Source organism: Oxyura jamaicensis, chromosome 2 (genome assembly GCF_011077185.1).
Source record: "Oxyura jamaicensis isolate SHBP4307 breed ruddy duck chromosome 2, BPBGC_Ojam_1.0, whole genome shotgun sequence".
Taxonomy (NCBI): domain Eukaryota; kingdom Metazoa; phylum Chordata; class Aves; order Anseriformes; family Anatidae; genus Oxyura; species Oxyura jamaicensis.
Window position 1 is genome coordinate 38,721,459 of NC_048894.1, and position 27,286 is coordinate 38,748,744.

The following is a 27,286-nucleotide window of genomic DNA, read 5'->3' on the forward strand; positions in this document are numbered from 1 at the left end:
GCTTTAGCACTCGATACCAAGCCCATCTGTGAAGCTTTATTGGCGAGGGCTCAAGTGAGAGGAGTTGGATTTCCCGTTGGGATTAGAAATGCCCTGGGCAGCCGCTGGAGGGGAGGCAGGCCCGCTGCAGGCCCATCTCTTCAGCAGGGAGGAGGGAGAGAAAATGGAGGAGGGTGAGAGAGGCAGACAGGGAGGGCCGGGCCACGGGACGCGCCGCGAGCCGGAAGCGCACGCACCGTGCGGGCTGTGACGTGAGGGCGGCGGCGGCGGAAATACGTGTGCGTGTGTGTGCGTGTGTGTGCGTGCGGGTGTTTGGGTCGGGGCGCAGGAGGCGGCGGAAGTCGGCGGCAGCCTCTGGGTGAGGCCCGGCTGCGCCCCCGCCCCTCGCCCCCACCGCGGGGCCGCCTTCCCCTGCCCTCCTCGTACCCTCCTCCTCCTCCTCCAGCCCGGCCGGCTGGACGGACAGACAGAGGGACGGACAGACAGACGCCGTGCGTGGCCGGGTGAGGCGGGGAGGCCGCGGTGGCCGAGGAGGGGCCGGGCCGGGCTGGGCTGGGCTGGGCTGGGCTCGGAGGGTGCCCCCCCCCCCCGCCGCCGTGAGGAGCTGCGGGGCGGCCGGGCCGCTGAGGTGGGCCTGCGGGCAGCGGAGGCCGCTTTCGCGTCTCGCCGTCTCAAAATGGCGCCCCCGGTTCTCCCACTTCCCCTTATTCCTGTGCCTGGAAGGGAGCCGCGGGGGAGGGGAGGCGGCGGCAGGGCCCTGAGGGGCTGGGACCAGGCCCGCGGCGGGGAAGGAGATCCTCGGCTGCGGGTTGTCGCTGGCTGGGCTGCCTGCCAAGGCGAGGTCGTGTCCCGCGAGTCTCTTGTGCGGTGTGCAGGGGGAGGTGGGGTGATGGGGCCCTCGCTTTCCCTTTCGCTTGTGGCTGGAGAAGGGGGCGATGAGTAAGGTGGGAAGGAAAAGACAGCACGTCGCCATCCAGGGGACACCGGCGGGCCTAGTGTACGGCGTGTGCTCTGCGTGAGGTTTAGCTGGAGCTAGAGGTAGTGCAGAGGTGGTGCACCGAGCAGGAACACACCTCTGTCCTTTTGCGTTTTCAAGGAGAGCCGAATTGTTTAAGGACTATCAAAATACTGTTCCAAACAATAGGCCCATAAAACGCCATTATTCTCTCAACGTTTTTCATGGATTTTTTTTTCCTACCTTTGTCTATTTCATAGCCTGGGGATGGAAGACAGACTGAACTGCTAACTAAAATGAAATCACAGAGCTGCTTCCACATAATATTAAGACCGAATAAAATGCATGGCATCTTCATCTTCCAATTTGGCAGTGATTTCTCAGTGTTGCAGGCAGGATAGATGGCCTGCCTAGATGGTATTTTTATCTTGTAATAAGAAATATCAGTAAAAAATAGATATTACCTGAAGTAAGGTGGCTAGAAATATTGATAGGACAGTCATCATTGCTTATGTTTCCTGTATGATAAACCAGTTTATCACAAAGCAATTAGTACTACACTTCATTCATATGAGCTGATGAGATGGCTATTACATTTAATTGGAAAGCCATGAGTTTCTTGTAGTGACTGTGTTGATTAGTTCTGAGACTTTACTGTCTCATTATGTTTCAATATAAACTATTTTAAATACAACAAATATTTAGATAGCGACATGTACTGCTATCTTGAACATTGCAGTAAGATGCCACATTAATTTGATCAACCCTGGGACGGAATAACAGAAAACTTTGTTAGTATGAGTGCTTAATAAATAACGTTAGATACTGAATTTTAAAACAGTGAAAGTACTCAGTATAAAAAAAAAATAGACAATGGTTGTAACCTCCTTGTTACGTGATCTTTCTCTGTTCAGGAATTAGAAATTGCTACAATGTTACTTATGCTCATGATAAGAAACGTTATTTGCTCTGAAATGTGAAGTATTTTCAAGTGGTTGAATGTTCCAGTTTTAAATTTATCATGATTTTTTTCTTGTGGTTTTTGTGTTCGATTATGCGCTTAATCGCATTCAGTGTAGGAACAGTGTTAGCTGCCTTAATCCCTTTTAGTAGGTTGGCTTTTGACACAAGTGTTGTTTTGATACTTCTCTATTAGCTTTCTTGTTGTTTAAAATAGGCACTGATCTGAACACTTAAATAGCTGTGAATTACTCCATTAAGTTGTGAGTTTGTAGGTATTGGCTAGGACTGATGGAATTCCGCTCACAGACTCAAACGTAAGAATTTTTATGGGATGTTCTGTAAATATAATTATGATCCTTCTCTCTCTCCAGTAAATAAAAATCATTAACAAGGAAGGATTACCTAGCAGAATAGAAATTCATCTTCTAAAGGGATGAAAGTACACAGCATCTATTAAATTGCTTGGTATGAGTACTTGGTAACAGAAGAACGTTCCTAATCGTATGCTGTAAACTTTGTTATTCTGACATTTCACTATGGAGATGCTATCCCACTGGGGGATATTCAGGAGAAGAGTGAAAGTTCTTAATTACCAGAAGGAGCTATATATTTGTAGTACCCATGGCTGCAAAATGGTCCTTGCCTACTAGTATATGATGGAGTTCTTGCATTAAACTCCATATAAGTAGGACAATCTGTTCAATTTCTATTCATATGAAGACATACATTTAAAAACTTTCATAGTATTTTCCTCAGCAAATTCTTATATAAAAGTAACTTCCTTACATCCCTATGTACTGGTTTAAGAGGTTGGTTTAAGTCAAACTGTTGTACACTTCTTTTTGTGTAGATGAATGAAAATGTCTTATTAAGGTTTTCTTTCTTCAGATGTTTTTCCAAACGCATCAGTAGATTACAAAATTTACTCTGTATGCAAAACTGGCAGGGGCAGGGTTGGAATGGGGGCAGTTTGGTGGATCTTCTCCTGGAGACTTTGACTGAAGCTAAGAGTAAGAAATAGGTAGAGTTGCTGAGCTCTTGAAGGAAGTGTTCAGAGTTGTCTTGAATGCAGTTTGTCAAAAAATAATTAAATTTGTAGTTTGTATTTGTAGGGTACCTAAAGCAGCATTCCTCTCTTCTGTGTGGTGCTTTTTTATGGTTCCCAAAGCCAGTATTTTACAGGTGACTTAAGGAACTGGAAAGTAAGTGTGGCCTGAGGCTTAGAGCATACGTGGGGTCTGTAGTATTGAAGTCTACTTTTACATCCTATTTCCTAGTGCATTCAGCACACCAGTCTAAAAATGGTCAGCATTCTGTAATGGCTGTGTCATACTTGTGCCGCTTCTCTTCACATTAAGAAAATATTCCTCATTTTTCATGTTTGTATGAGGATTTTGAATTTACTGAACAGTTTCAGTAAAATTTGAAGGTTTAAAAGATGATGGTTCCATGCATTCCTATAGAAGATGATAGTGAGTTTTATATATCAAAGTCAGTTGGGTATGCTCTGTCAGATTTTCAGTGTTTTGTTTTTTTTTATCCTGAGCTGTTAACTGTGTGGTACGACTGTGGTAGGTAGGTTTTATTGTTAAGTTACTAGACATATTGATGCACCTATTGAATGAAGGGTGTTTGCAGTATGTTTTCAGTACTCAGTGGCCTTGGAAGTAGTGTGATGTCTATCAGCTTGACAAGTGGTTATTTTTGAGCAATACCTGAGTGTCCAGAATGATTTCTGGTAAAAGGGGAGAGGGGTACGTGAACTTTGAAGATTTCTGGTTGAACATCCATAAAAATTCAGTAGTTGCCTTGACAACTTGTTTCATCTCCAGGTCCTGAAAGAGTTCTGTAAGGGGGTAGTAGTAACTGCTTTGTAAGTGTAAGATACGTAGTCAGAGTAACTAAGGGCTTTAAGTGACCAGTTGAAACAAATGTGAGTTAAATCAGTCTTGCCTGTTTTGTCATGTCTCCTTTTCTTCCTAATGTGCAAGGCAGCAAGCAAAAAAGTCATCAGAGAGTAATGAGTGCAGTAGGTTGATTTCCTCACTGTAAGTTGTCTAGAAATCATTTGCTCTAAAGAGTAACTCAGTCGGTCACTGGATTTAGCCCTTATGTCTTCATCAATGCTCCAGGGTCTAGAAAACATGAATTAAAATTAAAGGTTTAAAATTAGTTTATGGTTATCTAAACATAGTAGAATGCTATAGTGCAAACAGTTGTTTCATTTTAAAGCAACAACAACAAAAAAGTCTTCATTACTTTTCCAAAGGAAAGGATAAACAAATCACTAACAGGATTCTGGGCTACCTATTTGTTGGCTATACCTTGCTGCTTCCTGTTGTACATAATTTGGGAGAGATTAACTCCATGTCACTGATCCACTTTTATCCAAGTTACTCCACAACTTGGAAAAAAAATCTTGCTTGAGAACCGACACACCAGCTGTGCATGATTTTTTTTAAAGCTATAAGGATGAAAGGTCTGGTATTTTGAAAACAACTAGATCCATTCCTGTATTCTAAAATACTAAACCAAAGCTAATTTAATGACAAAATTTTAATGTGTCATTATAGTGGTTAATAATAATGATGGTGGAATATGCGGGTCTTTTTTGCTTATTAAAACTGTTTTCACTGGTATACTTCAAGGCACACTTCTACATGTTTGAGAGAATGTATATCTAAAAGTAGATAGTTAAGTTGTGCAACTGAAATAAAAAGTTGATTTAAGGATATCATAACTGTCAAATAGGTCACAGACACAAGGCAGACAGGGATGAATACAAGATTGGAATATCCTGCCTGGAAGAAATGAAATTACTTTAAAGTATGGGAAAAGGAACAACATGAGCGAATAGGAGCATCTTAAAGATGTTGAAAAATATTTTTAGGACCCATATTCAAGTTCCGTTTACAATGAGAAATAAAGTATCAGTTTATTTTAAATGTTATGTTAGCGAAGAAATAATTCTGTGATTTCTTACATAATGCTTGTGAAACTTGGGTGTAAGGGACTATTTAGTGGAGGATGGGGTTCTGCTAGAACTGTGAAGCAGTCTATTCTTCAGAACTTGTCCTGACTTTACGAAAGGAGAGTTAGGAAGGACAATGAAGGCTTATTGTCTGAGGTAGGTGTATAGCAAACTGGAATCCTCTTCTGCCTGATACAGAACTATTTTAGCTGTGCTTGATGTTCTGAAATGGGAAGACAGCTAATGATTAAGGCTACTACTTGGTTCAAAATGTAGTAGCTTTACCATAACAAAGAAAGAGCGAGACTTCTTTGAAGGTAGTAAGTTTGCTTCATTTTGCAATATTAAAACCATTCTCTGCACTGGGAGAACATGCTCCAAACTAACTTGCTTGTATTCTAGACACTAGAAAAGCTGTATCCTCAACACGTGCATCTAATTCAAATATGTGACCATCTACAGGAGGAAAAAAGTTGTAGGCCAAGGGGTTTTCAATAAATTAAGAAGCTTTTTTTTTTTTTTTCCTGAGTTGAGTAACTATCATTTGGGTATTCTTCCTGCAGACTTGCTTGGAATTTTGTTTTGGGAAGTGAGAAGAAAGGGAATATAGAAAATATTATTCCAGTCTTTCATACATTAGTGTCTACGTGTGAAAAGACTTAATCTCCACTATTAAGCACGTAAAAGCATATGTCTTTGGTTTGGAAGTGAGAACAGCAGAGACAAGGCTTCTTTGTCCATATGAATAAATATTGTGATTTTTTGGGGAAGAAATTTACTAGAAGAGTAGATATACTAAGGAATACACTGTTAACACATGTTCTTAAAGATCTCTTATATGTATTGATTGTCTAGGATGCAGAAATTAGTTCTGGAAATTTCAGTTTATTACCATTTGATACTTCTCTGGTGGCTTGCCCAAAGTAATCTGAATTTCTTAGTGGTCAAAAGACTATATTTTTCTACACATACAAAGCTTTGTTTTGCTTCTACATTTTTTAACTAGGAAAGGTATTAAAGTACAGATCTTGATGTACAAAGCATTATCTAAGGAAATTGCATTTGTTATAAATTATAAATATGAATTGATAAAGTATACTTGCAGAGGACTTGATGCAGTGATTGGGATTTCCATAGTCTCCTCTTTTTTTCATTCTTTACTGTTACTGACTTCTGAGTATTGTTTAGCATTAGTAAAATAAGTTGTATGTAATTCATGGTGCATTGGTGAATTTGATTTTTCTTGTTTGCTAATACGACCCACTGTCTCTTCATAACCAGGCTGTTACCAGCAGAAGCACCCCTGAGGTCTGAATCCTGGACTTATTTTCAAGAACTTGAAACAAAGGACTTATTTCTAATTTGGGCATGGCTAATCGAGGAGCAACAAGACCCAATGGGCCAAATGCGGGAAATAAAATTTGCCAATTCAAATTAGTACTTCTAGGAGAGTCTGCAGTTGGTAAATCAAGTTTGGTGCTTCGTTTTGTAAAAGGACAGTTTCATGAGTTTCAAGAAAGTACAATTGGAGGTGAGAAAATTTACCCTTTTTATTTATTTCACATTGAATTTATAATCTTGGCATTGACACCTTGAATGTAATGGCACTTTGAGAATGGCTCATTAACAGCAAGGATCAAATCTGAGTCCTACATGTCTTTGAGAACTGTAACTTACTAAGATAAAAACTGTAGTTGGCACAAGGCTGTAGGACACATGCATGTCAAAGTGGAGAAAGTAAACATGTGCTTGAACTGCACACTTCTGAGAAGTGGACTTTATGTTGAATTTTGTTTGTGGGTGTGTGTCTGGCTCTTTTAATCATGCTGTATGCGTTTTTCAAAAGGTGGTGGTATTTATGCAGCCTGGCTCTGCTTTTGAATTGGGAGAACTTGCTATATGTCTACATACACCTATCTTTGTCATTAATCATGGGATTTAATATACTATGTTTACATTTTGTGACATGAAAAAAAAAATGGTGCTGACTGTAAGAAGTCAAAAAAAGACTATTCTGTTTAATTTTGAGACATTTTCATTTTTTCCCCATTTTATTCTGCTAGCTTGTGTTTTGAAGTTGTTTGTGCTTACTGAGCTTCCTTGGATAAATTTAAACCTATTCTTAAAACAGCATAGTACCATACAGACTTAAACAAGATATGGATTGATCAGTATTGTCCTGTAGCCCCTGTTGCTGCTTGCATGAATCAGGTTGTTTAACTATATTATTTATGGCAAGCCCTTTCAGTCATCTGTGTCTTTACATATGAACAGTTGTCAAAATGTAAAAAGCTTACAAAAATGAAGACAAGCTAAATTTCATTACATCACCTTTTTACCCTGTTTCTAGGTGTTAGATGTATTTATTTTGTGCATCTGTCAGCATATATGGAGAACCACTTTTACTCTCCTTTAGCGTCTTACTAATGCTCATTTTTGTCTTTGTACTTTTCATAATGATTTTGGGATAGGTGTTAGTGTGAAAGATTTATTTATTATTTCATATGTTATGTGGTAGTATAGAGAGCATTCCCGATGATATATTGACAAGCTAATTCACTATCCCAGCTTTTCTTAAAATTAAAAAAAAACACTAAGTTCAGTGAAATTAATTGTTAAAGTTCAGTAATTCATTTAACCTCCTTGTTTTCTCTTGTTTTAGTGTCTGGGTAGAATTAGAGAGAACTCAAATTCTATTTCACTGTTTAAAAGCTATATGAGGTTAAACAAGCCTTAGCTCCAAGCTCAAATATGTGCACATTAGTGTAATTTCTATATTAACTTACTCCTCTCCTGCACAAAATAGAAACAAGGAAATGCTGTATAATACAGCTGAGAGATATTAAGTGCAGAAATGTTGGGATTCTGGAAGTTTTCTATAGAGAAAGCTGTGCAACTGTAGCCTGTATTTGCTTTAGGCCTAGTTTTCTTTGTATACAGAAGGGCCTTTTAACAAAGGGAGGCTTACGTGCATTGAGAGGCTGAATAAGAACTTCTGAAAGAGTGCAGTTCAAGGCAGACACGTTGGACAGTGGTTGTGTTTGATAACTGGACTTCTCCACTTCAGACTAGTGCAGCGGTGCCTGTTAGCTGCTTAAGGTGAAAGTATTGATGTTAATTATCTTGAAAGTCTATCATCCTTAACACAGTTGATTATTAATTAAGTATGGCCTTGCAATACAGAAGAAAGATACCTTGTTTGCTGAAATTAATTGACATTTTTGTGGTGGTTGAAAGCTTCCTTTCAACAAAAGCAAGAGGAGTAAAACCGTTGTTTTAATTATCTTCCTGAATACATCCTTTTATTTATGGAGTGTAAGTATGTTCTTATGTTGAAAAGAATTATTTGTAAGAATGTCAAATTTCACTCACTTAGCATTCTTGTCTCTACCTTGGAGAAATATTCAGCTAGTTGAGGAGGAAACCCTTAGTATGGTGCAGAGTGTTTTGGTTGTGGGTTTTTTGGTCTGTCTTCTGTTTCTAGGCTGCTTGGGGAGCTACCAAGAGGAGCCTGTTTTACCAGTGCTTGGATATTTAGCCCTTAGAAACTTAGTGATTTTAACATCAGAACATCAAAGCCTTTCCCTTCTCCAACCTGCTTGCTCATCTCCAATGGATGTTAATACCCCTGAAGCAGGAGCATCTGACCACTGACTTGTCAGCTTCTCTATGGTAGTTACTGTGTCCTTTGTGAAGCAAGTTTGACTTGCTTTTGTTTTACTGTAATAAGTTAGTCAAAAGTTGCAGCAGTTCAGGAGTGATTCATAGGCTACAATGGCTTGGAGTACTTGGGACAGGCTAACATCTGTCGGTCCATGCCACTTCAAGCATTTGGTTTAAACTGGCTGCGCTCTATGAGTATGGTTAGTGATGAGTCCCCCATTTCTGCCAACCAGGGGGCTTCCTTTAGCATTTTGTTGAGATATTAGGTTAATTTCTTCAGTGTGGTTTCTGTGGTGTGTGTATTCTCCTTTGTATTTGTAATATATAATTGTAATCTGAATGGAAAATACTGCTAGGAGTAACTGCTTGAAGACCTGGTATCAATTATGTACTGTTTTCTGTAAATAGAAGCTCAGTATTTAGGGGCAGTGACACATCCAGCTTTTAGGTATGTAGATAACATTCAGCTGTAGTACCAATAGGTATGTTTCCCTGAAACTGAAGGCTGTGAAAATTGTGCTTTGAAAGTAGTTCTTGAGAAGGCTTGGTGAAAAATACGCCTCTATGGCTGCTTTATGAACAAGGACTTCTCAGAAGTGATTTGTTTCCACAATCATTAGCAAAGGTGGAGTTGTCAGGAGCTGCAAATCAAGGCTTTAACATGCTGTTCAAATAATGTAAATGGAGTGTAGAACTGGAAATATCTGAGCTATTGGAGTATATCATGAAGGAGTGCTGTCTGTTCTATCAAGATGAAATGTATCTAGATGTGATAGAAGTTGTGGTTACTCAGATTCACTATTAGGAAAAAAAAAAAATCCAATTACTGCTTTCTTATGTCTTTAATGTGAAGGAAGACCGGTTGTTTAAGGAACTGTTCAGTTGATCAGTTCCCAACTACCAGCTTCAGACCCGTTATATTTTAATAATAGGCTTAAATTGTCAAGGAAATCAAGCCTGATGCATCTCTGAGTAATATAATTTTATATGAATATGTAGCAAGCAGATTTCTGGTTTCAGCACCTCTATCTTTTTTGTAGCTGCTTTTCTAACACAGACTGTGTGTCTTGATGATACAACGGTAAAATTTGAAATTTGGGATACAGCTGGGCAAGAGCGGTATCACAGTTTAGCGCCTATGTACTACAGAGGAGCACAAGCTGCTATAGTTGTATACGACATTACAAATGAGGTAAGTACAATGTAAAGACATACAAGAGGGGTCTGGAAGTTAGTTTTAAAAAAAAAAAAACAAGGAAAGAAACTCAAGCCCACTGAGTTGTTTGTAACAATTGATCATGTAATGTTGGGCTATGTAATGTTAAATTGTCTGGAATTTTTTCTTGCCAAAAGACCATTTCTAGTATTTTTAAATTAAAAGAAAACAAAATCAAATTCCCTTACAGAGGTTTTTCAAACCCACTTTTACATAAGTTCATCTGACTTGAACTGTTACCCTCACCACACTGCTAGTGACAATTTATTTGTGATGGTGAAAGAAGTTTAAATATATTATTCTGGCAAGTAATATGTAAGGATTGGAAAGGCAGCACAAACCATTGAGACCATAACCTCACATTATTTGACTTCTTTTTATCTGAACTTAGATCAGATATGCTTCATGTGCTTTTGGTAAAATGAGACTTAAAAAAACTAAACCCTCAAACACCTGGCATCCTGATATTGTAGTAGCCAGTGTTTATTAGTTAGAAAATGTTTGAGACTCTTCAAATATATTCATAAACTTGATTCTTTCAGAAGAGAAAGTAAAGTTCCTATTTTCTCGCTTAACTATTTCTCTTTCTTTACTTGGGCTACATAAATCTTCCTATCTTTACTTACTTTTTCAGCATTGTCCCATCTAAGTGTATTTGAGAACTAAGCTAGCAATGCATGTTTTTTAAAAAGCAGTTAAACTGTTGGAAAATTCGAGTTTGTCAATTTGGACAAAGGTAGCAGCCTTGCATCAGCTGGCATTTTGCTGGAAGTATAGATAACAATAGGATAATGGGTGAGTACAGAAGGATGATAATACTCAAGTTACATCATTTTGCAATTATTAACAGGAATCCTTTGCCAGAGCGAAAAATTGGGTCAAGGAACTTCAGCGACAAGCAAGTCCTAACATTGTAATAGCTTTAGCAGGAAACAAAGCTGATCTAGCTAACAAAAGAGCTGTGGATTTTCAGGTATGTTCGTAACTTCTGTGTATAGAAATAACATTTTGCTGGAGTGGAAAGTAAATAAGCCTACTGTGGAGCTTATTTGCATAGGCTAGCTAGTTGTTACAGAGGTCATGCTGTTAAATATAAGCGTCAGCTGAGACTAATGGAATTCTACATACTATTGAAAAGTGTTTCTGTACGAGTGATATGTACCAATAGACTTCTTTTGAATAAGTCAAGTTTGATTTTTGAGGAATAACTAATTTATCTGCCTATCTTTAAAGGCTAGTTGAATTTCTATTCTCCTACCTTCTATCCAAAATCACCAGTAGCTAGAGTGTTAATGGGTCAGATAGTTTAGGAACAAACTCTATATGCAAACCAATTTGCTCTGCCTTGTCAGCAGGGGAATTTAGATTGTGTGATATAAAGGTGATTGACACACTTAACTCGTTTAGGGCATATTGATGAAGCAGTGTTTCAACTTCAAGTTGTGCTTTTCATGGTATTCTTTTTTGTTATAGCTGATACACCTGTGCTCTCTCTTCCATATCTGTTTCCTAAAAAGTTTAACCAAGTCATCAGAGAATGGCTTCCAAAGCAAATAAAAAATCACTAGAGATGTTCTGGCTTATTTATGACTGATTTAATTTGAATCAATTTTCTTAAGATCATATTTATTAGTCATCAATTCTCTTACTGTTTTAATCATTATTTGGTGTCATCGTGTGAGATACTTCTGTGCACAGTAATGAATCCTTACATAACTTTAGAATTATTATTAATGAAGATTAACAGCGATTTTAGGTATTTTTTGGCCAGAGTTTAACATCCAGGTTTTCAAATTTTATACTTCCGTATCAATTGTACCATAAAACTAAATCATGGAAAAATTTGGTGAAAAATTGCGCTATTTAACAAATCATAGATGTGTACAGTCCAAAAAAATTAATCAAATTTAGTTACCAACATAGAAATACCTTTACTGTTTTTTGTTTTTACAGTTGCATTCTTAATGTTTTTTGAACGTTAGGGTTTTTTGTTAACATGGATTCATTGTCTTCTCGTGGGCTTTAACTTTTTTTCCACTGAGTGACACAATGCAGATTTCTAGGTATTGGTCAATGTGTTACTTCAGATACAGCTACATGGGTCTTAGTAGATGTAACTTAATTGGATATAGAAGCCTACGGATGTTTTCTTTTCTTTTTTCTTCATAGGCATTCTAGTTTATCTTTTTACAGATTTCCTGATGAATTCAGAGGCAATTACATAATCATAAGACACTAGGGATTCATAGTTGAACTGGTTAACAGAAAGTGGCAAAAACAGGGAACTGAAATACAGAGTGAGTAGATGAAAATCAGACTAGAGAAAGAAATAACGTGGCAAGACACTTGACATTCCTAACTTGTTTTATTATAGTGAATTTCTGTCAGGTTAATGAAACTGCTCTGATCAATCTGCCTCGGCTGAAAGATTCAAGGTGCTTCAGAAACTGCATTCTTTCTAGGGGTGATAATAGACTTCTTAACATTTGATGGCCCTTCCTACAGCTTATTCATTCTTTCTGTCACAGCTAGTGTCTTGAATCAGGGCTGTCTTTGTGATAAATGCTTCTATCATTATGTTTTGCAGTAGGTTAGTCTGGGATATTTTGAAGACGGATAAGATTTTTAAGATTGCATTTCTAAATGCTTAACTGCTTGATGAAGTCAAACTTTTTTGTAGCTAGCGAATAAATTGACATGAGTGTTTCAACAAACCTTCTGTCAAAATGGAATAGAAATTGGCCCTTATTAGCAGTAAAAGTATAGTATGTAATAACTGAGTTCTGAGTTTTCTTTTTAAAATTAACTAATGCGTTCTTATGCATTCTTTCTATATCTACCTATAAGGAAGTTGTGGCAAGCCGGGGTGTCAGCCTTTTCTCACAAATAACTAGTGATAGGGCAAGAGGGAATGTACTCAAGCTGCACTGGCGGGGGGGGGGGGTAAGGGGTGTGCAGGCTGGAAATTAGGATAAATTTCTTCCCAGAGACAGAGGTCAGACATTGGAACAGGTTGCCCAGGGAGGTGGTGGTGTCACCATCCATTCAGCTCTTTAAAGAAGGGGACGTGGTTTATGGTTTAGTGGGTAATATTGGTGGTAGGGGAACAGTTGGACCAGGATCTTGGAGGTCTTTTCCAAACTTAATGATTCTGTGATTCTTATTTTATCTTTCAGGAAGCACAGGCTTATGCAGATGACAACAGTTTATTGTTCATGGAGACATCTGCCAAAACATCTATGAACGTAAATGAAATATTTATGGCAATTGGTGAGTTTATGAACACACTGAGAATTTAAGGGAATCGTTTTCTTGAGATTTGTATCATCATAAGCTCCTTCAGTCTTCCATGTAAATCATTTTTCTTTGTGTCACTGAAGTTTCCTTAGTCCTCTTCAGCTCCTTTATGATGCTGATAAGTCAGAAACATTTACTTGAAGCATGTTTGCAGAGGTCTTCTGTCAAGCACCTAGTCATTTGGATTAACTTGTAATAGCTAAACAAGGTTACGTTAATTTTAATTCTGTGAGCAAGTTTCATATAACTGTCTTGACTCCACAATCAGTGGTACTGCTTCAAGTATGAGCAAAATTAAGTTGTAGCTGCTATTACAGTCAAAAAAGAAAGCCAAATAATGTATTTCTCATTGTATACTTAACCACTGAAAGTTTCAAATATTTTGTCTTAATCATAAAACATGCCTAGGATTTGTTTATCAAACTAGTATAAGAATGTAAGTGTAAATATATAAATGCTTTTTAATGTTACAGTTTTTGCAGCAGGTTGCATACTGCCTTGGGAAGGTGTGGAACTTAGAATAGTGTACCTCTTATGAGATAATGATAATTGAATCTGGAAGCTAGAATCTAGTGCTGCAGTGTTGTGAAGGCACTTTTCTGATGATGCTATGTCTGCATACTGCCTCTGCAGATTAATATCACATGAACTCAGTTAATAGAACCCGAGATTTCATCTCATTTGATGTGCTAACTCTCTTACTGTTGCCTGTTCTTATAGTTGTATTTTATTCCTTTTAGGAAAAAGTTGTTCTTTAAAAAACTCACCGCAGTTATAACTTTGGAGTTGAAGCATGCAGCCAAATTGTAGAACAGGGATGGTGGCTGGGTCCTGATAACATGGGCAAAACAGCCCCATGGAAGTTCTCTTATGTAGAACTTACATTTCCATCATAAAATTGCTAGAAAGACCTGCTGCTCATAAGGGTAGTGCTAGTCAGTGATATTTTTCATGACTGACTGGGAAGGTACACTTGAGCTACAAGGACAGAAGTAGTTAGCACAGTCAGCTGGCTCCTAAGAACAGAAGATAGGGCACAGCTTGGGGGGTGAGGTCAGGGGAAGAGGGAACACAACTTGGTCTAGTGCTGAGGACTACTTCTTATGTTGTATGCAATACTTACTCTGTCTAGTTACCTGGGCAGTAGGTTGACCAATTTCTGTCTGTTTTATCCCCTTTTAGTCTTTCTGTATCGTTTAGCCCTAACATACTGATCTTAAAGCAAGAGCCATCATTTACTGGCATAGTTACTGGCATAGCATACCTGAGCAAATAGTTTTTACTGCTCAAGGTACTAAAGCATTTAATTTTTAAATCTCAGATAAGATAGTTAATCATTAAGAAGTTAAGTGTATTAACTTTTTTTATTACCAAAATGCTGAATCAAATCAGATTTTATAGTGATTATATTGATATGCTTATAGAGTAATAAAGTGCTGACTATTTGTGTACTCAAACGATTTAACATCAGAACAACCTAAGTTTTACCTGTTATTTCTTGTTGATTTTATAGCAAAAAAATTGCCAAAGAACGAACCACAGAGTACAGGAGCCAACTCTGCCAGAGGAAGAGGAGTAGACCTTACTGAACCCACACAACAACCCAAGAGTCAATGTTGTAGTAACTAAAACATCAATTGCTTTAAACTGTTCTGAATATTCTTCTGCTTCCTAACTGTTAATAACCATGGAATTGGAGTGCTTAACCTGGCCCAATACAGCTTCCAAACAGCGAAGAGACTTACAATAATAGTCAAGTTTATGATACAGAATTTCCTTTTGACCTAAAATTTTAACATGCATGTATCCACCACTGTCTGTAATGTTTCAGCAGTAGAGGAGTGATGGAAGCGGAATTAACTTCCTTCAGTTGAAAGGTTTTAAAAATCACTCACCATTAGGGATATAGAAGAACTACTTTCGATGGACCTAATTGGCCAGTTCCTGTAGCTTCAATACTGATTACTGTTAAAATGAATAGAATTTGACTTTCATCATTCTCAATTGTGCTTTAAAACAGTTTTAGAAACAGGGTCTAAAATTTAAACTTATTCACAGTATTGATGCAACCAGTTGTTTCTGCAGGTATCTACTGTTTAGTTATACATTCCATAGTTTAATAATTTAATTACAAATACTTGCATTAACAATTTTAAGAACCCTATGCTTGCAGGAAAGTGGAGTTTTAGTTGGTACACTGTATGTAAATTATATCAACCCAGTTAGTTGTCTAAAGAGAATAGTGATAAATCAAGTTTAACTTCATTTCTAATCTGTTCAGAAGGTACAAACCAGTAAATTCAACTTGACAACATAGGATTTTTTTTTTTCCTTTGCAAACTGTAAAGAGCTCTTCAAGTAAAACCACAACAAACTTGGTGTCTGTGACTTCTTTCTTGTTTTTAATCATTGCTGGCCATTACAGTTTGGTTTTCCCCTAAGGAAAAAAATAGTGCACTAACAATTATGGACATCCAACTTGATTTTGAATTTGGATCTTAATGTACTGTAAATAGGTACTCTGCATTGTAGTCTACATATGTTTAATACTTTCTGTAATATTTAAGAGTTGCTTAAAGGTATACAGAATGTACAGTTACTTAAAGCTAACTTTTTTCCTCTCTAATCAAAGGGGGTTCTAAGTTCTTCCTTTATGGCTAGAACAGTAATAAATGATGCTCCTGTATTTGTAACATAAGTACTGCTGTCTGTCAGTAATGAACTTCGCAACTTTGTTTTCCAAAGTACATTTTATTTTGATCTGTCCAGTATATTGCACTAATTCTTTTAGTTATTTTCATTATATGAAATCTACCAAGTGTGTCAGAAGAGATGAATTAGTCTATTTAAATGTTGAACTGATAGCAGAAACTTACTTGTGCAGATTTTAAATTTGCAGTAATCTGGGTTTAGCAAGGAAAATGACAGTTCACCAGTGTTTAGTTTTATATTGAGGTGCTCAGGTTTGAATAAAGTGGTTAAAAATTTAAAAAGATTTGCGATTACTCTTTTTGACTGAACGTCAGAAGCTTTTATTGCATTTGTACAGTTTAAGAGAAGATGTATGATTAACTCCCCTGGTCAGCAGTTAAGATTTCATGTAACTTCATGGCTCAGATAAATGTAAGCTTGTGCTGTATGTACTGTGGAACTCCACTTACCATGTGATAAATTTTCAAATGTTGAGGTAGTTAGGTATCTTATCACACCCATTTAGAAGTACAATTAGAATAGTAATATTATCTCTTGAACCTGCCTCTAATGCAGTCTTTACCAGTTGTTCACTGATGTAGCTTGCTGCTTTTTCGTAGAGTCTCTCAGAGGCGACCCAGCCTCTTCCTGCAGCTTGTGATTCACAATCAGACAGATATATTTTTGTGTCCTGTTCAAAATCTGTTGGTGCTTCACAGTCCACTGGCAATGCGGTCTTCAACAGTTGCTGGCTAGTATAACTTGGAGGTTTGTCACAGAGTATCTTGGAGTCCATTTTTTCTGCCAGGCGTGGGTCTGAGTCACAATTAGGTAGGTATGCTTCTTTATCTTTCTGAGGCTGTTCCATGTCTGTAGGTCCTATTGTCAGTGCATTCTTCTGCAGCTGTTTATGGATGTGACTTGGACGGGTTCTGCAGAAAGTGTCAGTGTCTGTTTCTCCTTGAGCTATGGTCTGTGAACGTGGCTGAAAACTGTTATATTGACAAGTTTCTCTGTCCTCTGACTGTGTTGGTTCTTCAGAGTTACCTTGTGTGCTAATATCAGACTGTCTTATCCCTCTGTTCTGTGGACCTATTTCATCATTACTGAAGAGAGACAGCTCTGGATCAGCTTGGTTTTTGTGGTCGTTGGTTTCCTTAGGAACTTTGTCTTCACTTTGCAAATAGCTACTCCTAGGACATTTTGGCTTGCTGTGTGTGAAGTTGCCTTTTGAGCCACTGAGAAAAATATCTTTATTTTTGTACAGCATCTCTATTCCATCTTGGAGACCATTAGTAGCCTCTGAGTCATTTAAGTCCTCTTCAGAGAGAGTCATCAAATACTGATATTTACACAGAGAGGCCCCATTTTGGTGAACATATTCATACATTCTCAAATAATGAGTGAATGTTGTTACTGTTAATGCACATACTTGATTGTAATCCAAAACCTCCCAAAGGCCATTAGAAGCTAAAACAAGAAATTGGCAAGAATTATCAATAGGGACAGAGATGCTGTGAGGTACAGGTATTACAGATCTTTTCAGTACTGGATCTCCATGATGTCCAAGACCCCTTGTAGTTCTAAGGTGACCCTCTACTAATCCATCTGGTTCATTAGTGCTGATGTTTCCACCATTCTGAAGTATGCGTGTTCTCTCACGTACATTAGATGTGCTGTGCTCTTCTGAGAGGCAATAACTCTTGCCATTTTTACATAAAACTGCATGTGCGTTACCTAAAAGTGAAATAAATATTTCGAGTTACAGCACACTTTTTTTTTGGTGTTATTACATCAATGATTAGTGTTTTGCTAAGGACTCGGGAGGGAGGGAAAAAAAGTCATATTGCTACCTATGATAGTAAAAATAGAACAATCTCAACTATCAATTAATCCAGTTGCATCTTGCAGCAAGGCTTTCTACAGTGTCTTTCTCCCAGTACCCAGAAGATTATACCAGATCCTTGTTCTTCTGACTACGGCTAACCTTCTGTGTGGAATCTGTCATATCATTCAGCCTAAAGTACAGTCTGATGGAAGTGTTGCACCTTGACTGGTGTTTAAGCAAGGGTGCATATGGATGATGTCTAGTGCTCTTTCTCAAATAGTCTTCTAGGAGAGTGTGTGCTCTCTAAATATTACATCTGAACTAACCCATCAGAAAGCTTCAGGGTCAGACTACGTTTAGCAATACATAGTTTCTAGTACTTGAAAAATAACTTGGGTGTTATTTAGGATTTACAGTTTAATAATGTGCCTTAAATCTATTACTTGTGTAGGGAACCCAAGGGAGCGGGAGTTCTTGCAGTTGTCTTAGACAAATTTCTTTCCTTTAGTAGGAATAGGTACTTTACCTTTCCCTCAACACTCATGAAATCCAAAGGGTGGGAAAGGAAAAAGTGTTGCAAATCACAGTGCTGCAGGTGACTAGCCTCATCAGTCTTGAATGCAGAGCATAAAGGAAAGCATCTCTGAAAGTCATGCAGTGTTTGAGATCCCATGTGGCTACACTGGGAGGAGACCATTTTTTGTGGTAGGAAATTTGTTGGTCTGCTCCCATGCCTTGGCATAAGGGCAAAAGTGATGTCTTAAAGAGAGCTGGGGTGGGATGGCTGCTTCGCAGATGCTAAGCTGGCTACAGTGTGTTCATTTGTATGGCATAATTAATATTTTCTGACTAGAGCAGGGCACAGATCTACTTTGGAAAGTGTTTATAAGTAGGCAGTGCTTATACAGTTGTATTCTTCGGGAAGTGTTGGCATTATCTAGTGTAGGGGACAGCTCCAAGTATAGTCCATTGTGAAGGCAGGTTTCTCTAGAAGGTGATTCAGAGTATTAAACTGAAGAATATATTTTTTTTATTGATTATATAATGTAAATATCTTAAGTTATCTGCAGTTTGAATGTATTCTTGCTCCCTCCCCCTTACTCTGATTTCCATGGAGAGTGAGTTGATTGTCTAAAACTTCTTTTGATCCCTCAGAGCAAGACACCCAACTGAAACCCTAACAAATGGCATAATAAAACCCATGTGAAACAGTTTGCAAGGAAGAGTAAAATCTAGTTTGCTTTCAGATGATGCAAGTTCATCTGCAAACCAGAGACAGGGCAGAAAAGTCAACAAGAGCCAGCTGACCTATTTACATGGTATGAAATAAAGCAATGCTTCCATCTCCTGCTCTGCATATCAGGTCGTTCTCTTCAGTTCCTCATCTGTTTCTGAACATGTTTATGCTGCTGTAAGAACACATTTCTGGGGGGAAAAAATGAAGCTCGTGCAAATCTTTTTCTTAAATTTAATGCATTGGGTGGGAAACTAATGTATTAGGTTAAATGAATATGTATAGAAGTGGTTCAAAAGTGTGGGCTTAATCATAAAAGGCTTGAAGCACCTCTGATCAATTTCATGCATTACCTCATTTACAGGGCTTGAGCTTACAGCATCTTTAAATGAGGCCAGCATAAAATTTCATCTGAGATGGCAGGACAAAGGCAGGTAATTAGAGTTAAAAAAAACTTAAGTTGGGTGAATTTTCTAACTTATGTTCATCCTACATCTCAAGCTTACTGCAAGAAAAAAAGGGGGGGGGGTGTCTTCCCTCGTGAGAATACGCATTTGTTAAATCTGAAAACATTACAACTTTTATCTGAGTTGCTGCTATATTCATCTCCTGCAAGAATGTGATCAGGCACTAGATCAGTTTTGTTACAAATAACAGTGAAGCACAGGTGACTGCAAAAAATGCTTATTGAAGGTAGAGAAAGTATGGATATAGCAACAAGAAGTGTTGGGAGAATTGAGGAGAGGAAAGGGAGGTTGACTGCAGTTATAGTTTCAGTGTCAGTGCAGGTTCAAGTTGTTTTATAGCATTCCATAGATTTGCAGAGAATAGCATATATTTGCTATATTTTTTAGATATGGCATCAGTTCTATCCAAACATGGATTATTTTTTTGCCTCCTAAAGAAAAGAAGTATCTCAAAGCATTGTCCCTTTCCTGTTGATCTCTGTGGCAAAATACAGTAGCACTTAAGTCTGACTGAAAAGAATAGAAAATATTTTAAGCATGTTACAGTGACACAAGGAATTTACCAGATCTGGAATGAAGTTCATGATTGCCTGCCCTAAAATGCTGACATCTTAAGCCTCCTATTGATTTTTAAATAATTAAAATTACTACTTTTACACAGATCACTTGCATAATATGCAGTGTTTCCAAATTGTCTTCCATGTTAGTATATTTACCACCTTAACACAAATATCATCGTGAGGATTCTCATCCAATAAGCTTGGTACTTACTGTCTGATGCTGGTATCAATTACAAGGGAATTTATTGTGCCTCCTTCACACTGTCAAGTTAAAGCAATTGCAGCTCTGTATTTCCAAATCTTTGCTGCCAGTAAACCTCTGAATTAGCTTGTTTTTCTCTTTATTGGGTGGAGGAAAAAAAAAAAAACAATATGAAATGTACATACCTATGTTAGCGATGTGCAGTAACCCAGCAACATCCTCAGCTGTCTTGGTTAATGGGCTATGTGTTCTGTTTTCAAACTGCGTTCTTTCTTCATTACCATCTGTATTTTCACTGGGGAGTCTTTCCATCAAACAGGTAACAGCTGAGCAGCCGCTCCAGCGAACTTTGGACACTTCATTCCTTCCCAGTCGTAAAAGTCTATCCATTCTCCAGAAGGACTTGGCATAAGCTTTGTGAATCCATTCGTAATTATTGGTCTTCTTGGTCTCATCATTGTCCTGTTTATTAGAAAAAGTTATCTCCTTTTTCCTGTAGTCTGCCTCAATTACTGTGGCAAAAGAATTAAGAATTTGCTGTTCCTCCTCAGTCTTTTTGTAAGAGGAATCTGTTTGAGCAAGCTGATCAAGAAATAAAAGTGGAAGCTCTGCTGCAACCATTTCTGCAGCTGTCACACCATGATAGCCATCGACTAGCCCCAGAAAACATGTATCTGACCGATTTCCATAGTTATCCACTACAAAAAATCTGTCTTCCATGTTGCCCTGCCATGTGGAATTTTTATCTTGGCAAACTGATAATGCTTTTATTGAAGAATTTTTAATTTTTTTAAGAGTACTAGGACTGTTGGTGGTGTTGAGATCACAATATGATGTAGGAGTATGATCATCCATAAGGAACTCAAATGAATAATCAATCTTCTGCCTATGTCTTTCAGAATACTTAGGAATCTTGGTCAATTTTGAAATCAGCTTCTGTCTCTGAGCTAGAAGTGTTTCATTGTCCATCTCTGCTTGTGAGCTATCATAGCCCAGCAAAGTTAGGGCTTCGTGCTTTTTTTTATGGTAAAAAAGATGGTGCGGATATACTGCTTGCTGACATGCTGAGCAAAAAATTGAAATGCAATTGACATCTTCATTCTCAGCTGCAATTGTGACCTCCTCCAGATGATCCTCCTCATCTGTGCAAGGTTCAAAATCAGATGGGTTTGCTTTGTCTTGTGATTTTTCTTCCCATGTCATTCTATAAAATAGTTCAATATGCAATGAATTTTCACTCTGAGATCAGGTCTTAAAAATCAGGTTTAAAAATTAGTAATACAGCAAATCCAAGAACTGAAAAGTTTTGAAATATGAAATTCATAACACAATTGGGATTTATACTTAGTGAGGTCTCAGACAGCTTTTTGTTTCCTCCTTGTGACTTGATGCATAGCCCTGTGCCTTCGCACTGTTAAAAACTGCAAGTATGAAGTAGTTCTTCATCAGTCTTCATCAGCTTTCCTGTATCTATTCATCAATTTCCAGACACAGCAGTGTAGTGGGTCTGTATTTAATAGATATATGTATACATACATATATATATTTGAGATTAAGATTAAAAAAACTTCCAATTTTGCATGGGCCAGTAGCATTGGTTTATCTCTTTAATCGATCACGCTCATTGGCATCAGTTTTGGTTGTGAAGAATTTAGAAGTCAAGCGGAAGAAGAAAGATCTTATAAGACAATAAAATATTGTCCACATATACGTAATTTGTTTTTCTCACAAGAGCTAGGTTTAGCAATATTAATGTTCTTTCAATGTAGGATGCTCTCTGAATGTGTCAGTTTCTACATTAAGAAAGCATGAGGAAGAGAAAAAATATTATCAAGTGGGCCAAGCAGTGTTTGAGCTTTCAGATCTCTAGGTAACACACCTGATCCTTGAGTTTGTTTATCTAGTGTTTAGTATTTATGGATGAGAAACAATAGAAAAAACATGTACTTGTTATAGGGTTTATCATAATCTCTCTTCATAGATTTCTGACTTTGTTAGCCTTTCTAAGCTCCTGCTAATCCACCACCAGGACGAACAGCAGTGGTTCAGCGGTGGTGATTTCCAACAGCCACGTTGAAGTGGCTGCATTGACCTTGTCCATTTTCTGGGGCTTTGTCTTTAAACTCAATACAGCCACACCTTAAAGCAGTTACTGTGCAACTGTTACCTCTTTGAGGACTTCAGCTGGGAAGGATACTTCCTTCTTTCTCTCTCCTGCTGTTCATCACCTCTGGCCTTTAAGAATCAAAGCACCTGTGAGCAGCTGAGGTAGAGCAATATAAAACTGTAAAGAGGAAAATCTTTTCTGTAGGGAGTGATACCTGCTTAAGTAATAATAGAGCTATTGAAAAACAACAACAGAAAACAAAATTTTTGATGCCATCATATATGTTGTACTTACTGAGGTGGGCTTGCAAGCAGTAACAGTTCTTGATCTGCTGTAGGACCAGTTTAGAGGAAAGTCCTTCTCTCAACTAGAAGTGAGCATCAGAAATCCTCCAGATATGCTGCACCATTCAGTGGGGCAAAATATAGTAGGTGCATGGTTGAGCTATCAGCAGAAGACAAGCTTGCACAGATCTCTCTTCCTTTACTTTGAGCACAGGCCTTTTCACTGCTGTCTTCGTAATGATGCATTCACGTCTGAGAAGAGTTAGGGCTGATATATACAGAAAATCTGGCAAGCTGTTTTTAGTCAGCTGTTTAAATATGATACCATTTTACATGTGGTGTATATAAAAGCCCTTAGAATTACAGCCAGGAAGTTGAAAGTTTTCAACAAAATGTTAATTTGGCCTCAGGAAACTTAATTCTTAACACTTGCACACTCTGTAGATGTATATATCTCTGTAAGATGTATATATCTCTGTAAGTGGGTATAAGTGTTAATAAATCACTATTTTGGTACTAGTTTATAACAATTTGTAAATAACCAGGACGATGTAGATAATAATTCATGTAGAACAACAAGATGTGCTACAACTCTTCAGTTTAAATCATTTTGCTCATAATTGCTAAAAGGACAGCCATGATGTTAGATATGTATATAGTATGCATGCATTATTTATGCATGCTTCATTTATTTTACAAGCTGAAAATGTGATAAAAATGATTTTTTAAAAAAAAAATCCATTTGATATTTTTTTTATGAATTGAAAGATTAGTTTGTATTTCCATCTCTCCTTGCATCTCATTCATCAGGAACAGATAAAGACTTGGAAGTGTTTTGCTGTAGGGTTAAAGGATAATGCTGAGATATTGCCATCACAATATATGAAGACAAAGCTCTCAGAAAGGGAAAGAGAAGATGTAGCTTTCTAGCTCACCACAATTTCCCTGGGCCTGTTTAGGGAGCCTAAACCTGGCACTGTTGAATGTTCTGAGCTAAAAATAGAGGTGCAAGAAAAAAAAAAAAGTTGGAGAAGAATGGGGAGGGAACCACTATTTGAGATTACATGCGATTTCATGGGTAAAAAAAAAAATCTTTCTTACTCTTTTTATCCCAGCAAAGAGCCATTTGGTCAGCTCTCAATCTTGCTCCTATGGAAGGGAGGCTGCTTGAAAGGGAGGATTCCTCAAAGGGAGGCTGCCCTGCTGCTACGCCGTGCCCACCCACTGCCCTACTTGACTTGTGAGAGCAGCAGAACGGAGGCAGACCACATGGCTGTGAGCCAGGGACTAGTGTGGCTGAGAATACCATTATCTCAGTAAATCATGTATCTCTGGTGCTTGGTGCTGCTTGTTGTTCATATAACGATGAGGGGTTATTTTCTGTTTCTGTAGTTTGTCTCTACAATATGTTTTTCTGTTTTTTAAGTAGTGAAGATGCCACTCATGGAGTTTTAACGATCCAGGATTTGATTTGTGGCCAAACAGAAGTCTCGCATGCCCTCATCTCCCTCTGACACATGCCATTCCTGTCTCCACCCAGAGCGTGCTTCTTCTCTTACCTTTGTCAGCAATTAAATCATACAATCTCCAGAACACCTTCCTCCTCGAGCTTTGTGTTATTATTATTTGCTACATGTTAGTGGTCTTAGAAAACTCACGGTTTCAAATGCTGAGAGCATCACCAGGAAGGTGCCTGCCTGCCTGAGGGTGACAGGAGGCAGAGAAGGGCTGAGTGATGTGAAATGGAGGTCACAGTCTCGCTGAGCTTACCATCACAGTATTACCAGCTAATATGTATAAACAGGCTGCACTACTGCAAATTCTTGCTGAACAGGCAAATGTGTCATACCTGTATACAGAAATGGTGACAGGGCCTCAGCGTTGCTGGGACTGCCCTTCCCTGAGCTTGATGTGCCTCATGCTGCAGGTCCCTGCCAAGGAACAGGCACGGGTGGCTAGTGCCTTCTGCTTTTAGGAGTGCTGAGCCTCCCAACCCCTCTGCAGAGAGGATGTTGCAGAAGGAGCATGACATCTTCTCCCAGGTGAGTCAGCCTAGGTCAGCATAGCACCTGACTTACTGTATTCCCAGCAGCAATAACACAGCTGCAAGGAAGTCCTGTTGCGAAAGGTGTGGGAAGAGATACAGGTGAACCCGCTGAGTCACGAGCTGTGCTGGGGGCAGCGCCTGCCTCCGGGACTTGGGAACACTCCCAGCACTGGCCTGATAATAGGCAAGGAAGGAGGAACAGATTAATAATTAAAATAATTATGGAATAAATTAAGGTAATTAGCCTCCTCATTTATCTTCCTAAGTGTTGTCCAAAACTGGAAGTATGAGATTCCTGGCCTACTGGTTTCATGTCGTCTTGAAATTGTCTCTGTCATTAGGTCATCTTAGTCAGAGCTGTAATTTGTGACACTGTCCACCTGAAAAGAGGCACAGCTCCTCAGCCAAGAAGAAGCACTTGAACTGGGAAGTGGGAGGGGAAAAAAAAAAAAAGCAAAATAGCTCTTCCTATACCACAACTATTTTGCACCTGGTGCCAGTTGCTGGGTCTGTGTGGTGGGGCAGAGGCACTGGTTTTGTAACCCATCAAGGGCCTGTGTGGGGTGATCATCTTACAGAAATAAAAGGGATTTTTTCTTTGTGGCTTTATTATCTAACTCAATGTGGTATCAGGGGTGTGAGTTGGTGACAGCCTGAGCACAGCTAGGAGGTGTGAGGCTGCTTGGCACCCACCTGCTGCCACAGGGGCTGTGAAAAACCCTTCCTGTATGATTGACATATGCTGAGTGGGGTCCCAGAGAACTGTGGAGATGCAGATGTTAGAGGACGGAATACACAAACACTAGGGAGGCAGAAGGAAGAGGAGGTAAGTGAAAAATAGGTGATACATCCTATGTCTACATGAAGCAACGGAGAGCTCTCACCACCTCAAAACTACGCAGTGTAAGGCTACACAGTAACTGCAGGTGAGTAAACAACATCAACAGCTTCCAAACTTGGTTTGTGTGTGCTTTGTGTTGTATTGGCGAAGGCAGTGCAGTGCCTCTGCTGCCTGAGTCCACCCGCCAGCTTCTCGCTTAGTTTTGGTCCCTCAAATCTGTGACTGCAGTCGTAAGGAGCATGCTCAGGGTAAGAAGTGAAAAAAAAATGGCAAACTGCTTTGGCACTCGCAAGAAGTTTGTGTTGCTACAACAGTCTTGAGTGTTGCAATGACATTTTCTCCATTTTTTTTTTCTCTTTTTTTTTCCTTTAAAAATAGGGTGACTACGGTGTGAGATTCTCTGTAACAAAGGCCTACTGGTAAGGGTTGCCATCTATATTATTAATATTGCATGTGAGCAGCATGGGAAGCTGACAAGGTGCTAGAGAGAGCATAAGGAACAAAACTTTTGCACTGTTAATACTTCCAGTGGTTCATAAAATATTGATAGCAGCCCTGAATGCCTGGTAGCCAAGAGGGAGGCCACTTAACCCACATGGAATGTGCTAATGAAAGAACACAATGGGATTTTATACTCAGAGAAATTCCCCAGAGGGGGAAGAGCTCTGCTTTCTCCATTTGCATTGAATGACATGAATAAAAACAGGTGGGAGAACAGGAAGAGTCCTATCTTGAACAAAAGGAGAGGGAGAGAGGCGTGGGGTCGGGCACAGAGCCCTGCCTGTGCTGGGAGATGGGGTCAGATGGGCTTGTGGAGCTGGGCAGCAGGCAGGGAGGCTGCTCTCGGAGAGGCAGCGTTGTTCAGTGCCAGGCTGTTATTAGCTGAGTCACTCTTCGTGTGGCTGATAGGCCTCAAAAGCTCCAGCTGACAACTGGATAATAAGCAGACACCAGACACACCCTAAATTGCATTTTAATTTTCCTCTTGTTGCATCAAGTGCAACTGTCTCCTCTGCTGGAATAATGTGCAGATTTTTGCATTTAAGCTTGCCTTGTGTTCAGGGTGAATTCAGGCCAGGGCAGCAAACGTGGACACGGTGGCTTCTGGGAGCACCAGCTGCAAGCAGCAGCCTCCTCAGGGCCACCAGCAGCCTGAGAGAGACCTGAGAACTGACACAATGTCTCATTCAGCTCCTAGCTGGCTGTGGGGCAGATGAGCAGCCTTCCTGGGGTTAGGGTCTGCTGACCTGAGCTCGGGAGCCAGGCAGCAGGGGCAGGAGGTAATTGGATTCACCCTCAGTGCTCGCTAAGCACCGCTTTCAGACTCAGTTTCTCTTGTGCAAACCCAGTGACATGCCCCGAAGGACAGAAACTGAAAGATGTGGCGAGGGCTTTGAGTTTGATTCTAATTTAGTATCTTCATAATGCATACTTAATGATGGAAAATAAGCACTGGAGTGATTCCGTTGTGCTCAAATTGAGTTATGCATGCATTACAATTAGAAAATGCTAGCTTGTAAATTCAGCCAACAGAAAAATTCATCTTAAGTATATGAAGCTGAGAATGACATCTACAGTCATATTTTTTCTGCTTTCCTAATGTAGTATAACCTGTAATGGCCAAATTAAATTCACTGAAGCTACCACAAGTCAACACAACCCAAGTTATAGTCGTGAGTTTCTGGCCAGCAAATGAACTACTCCTTGTTTATTCTTGCCAAAAGTGCAAATGTAGTATTTTAGCCGTCACTGGAGCAGTTTCAGTTAAAGTAAATCCTTGGGATATGTTTTGTTTTAAACTATATAATAGCACAAGTTGAAATGAGAACAGTGATTTTAAACATGATAAAAATATAAACATAAAAAATAAGATAAAGTCTTACCTATCTTCAGTTTGAGTGACTTCTTTTTAAGTTGCTCCTCCGTGACAGCAGGCAGCACTGCATTTGGAGTGAAATTA

The 27,286-nt window shown here is 38.9% G+C and overlaps 3 protein-coding genes across 4 annotated transcripts in view; 2 read left to right on the top strand and 1 right to left on the bottom strand.

Moving 5' to 3' along the window:
* The first annotated feature begins 247 nt into the window (after nt 1–247).
* Nucleotides 248–16,050, top strand: RAB5A (RAB5A, member RAS oncogene family). 2 transcript variants are annotated; one of them, XM_035319573.1, is made up of 6 exons: nt 248–503; nt 6,171–6,420; nt 9,593–9,744; nt 10,619–10,741; nt 12,945–13,038; nt 14,579–16,050. In XM_035319573.1, the coding sequence occupies exons 2-6, from the start codon at nt 6,258–6,260 to the stop codon at nt 14,692–14,694; spliced, it is 648 nt and encodes a 215-aa protein (XP_035175464.1). In that variant the 5' UTR covers nt 248–503; nt 6,171–6,257; the 3' UTR covers nt 14,695–16,050. The 2 variants fall into 2 exon arrangements, with proteins under 2 accessions (XP_035175464.1, XP_035175465.1); XM_035319574.1 differs by lacking the exon at nt 248–503 and adding an exon at nt 4,689–4,744.
* PP2D1 (protein phosphatase 2C like domain containing 1) lies at nt 15,810–27,286 on the bottom strand. The gene is made up of 3 exons (XM_035319571.1): nt 27,210–27,286; nt 20,233–21,251; nt 15,810–17,493 (listed from the first exon to the last, which is right to left on the bottom strand). Exons 2-3 carry the CDS (start codon nt 21,248–21,250, stop codon nt 16,241–16,243), a joined length of 2,271 nt encoding a protein of 756 aa, XP_035175462.1. The 5' UTR covers nt 21,251; nt 27,210–27,286; the 3' UTR covers nt 15,810–16,240.
* Nucleotides 25,225–27,286, top strand: part of KAT2B (lysine acetyltransferase 2B) — a 49,520-nt gene continuing 47,458 nt past the window's right edge. Inside the window, exons 1-2 of the mRNA XM_035316086.1 lie at nt 25,225–25,311; nt 25,705–25,745. Of these exons, the coding sequence (XP_035171977.1) occupies nt 25,225–25,311; nt 25,705–25,745 (128 nt within the window). The remainder of the gene's footprint in view (nt 25,312–25,704; nt 25,746–27,286) is intronic.

Coding starts and splice junctions, on each gene's coding strand:
- PP2D1 (XM_035319571.1), bottom strand. CDS start 21,250: ATGACATGGGAAGAAAAATCACAAGACAAAGCAAACCCATCTGATTTT. Junction 17,494..20,232: donor ACTGCACATCGCTAACATAG/GTATGTACATTT, acceptor TTTCACTTTTAG/GTAACGCACATGCAGTTTTA.
- RAB5A (XM_035319573.1), top strand. CDS start 6,258: ATGGCTAATCGAGGAGCAACAAGACCCAATGGGCCAAATGCGGGAAAT. Junction 6,421..9,592: donor TCAAGAAAGTACAATTGGAG/GTGAGAAAATTT, acceptor TCTTTTTTGTAG/CTGCTTTTCTAACACAGACT. Junction 13,039..14,578: donor TGAAATATTTATGGCAATTG/GTGAGTTTATGA, acceptor TTGATTTTATAG/CAAAAAAATTGCCAAAGAAC.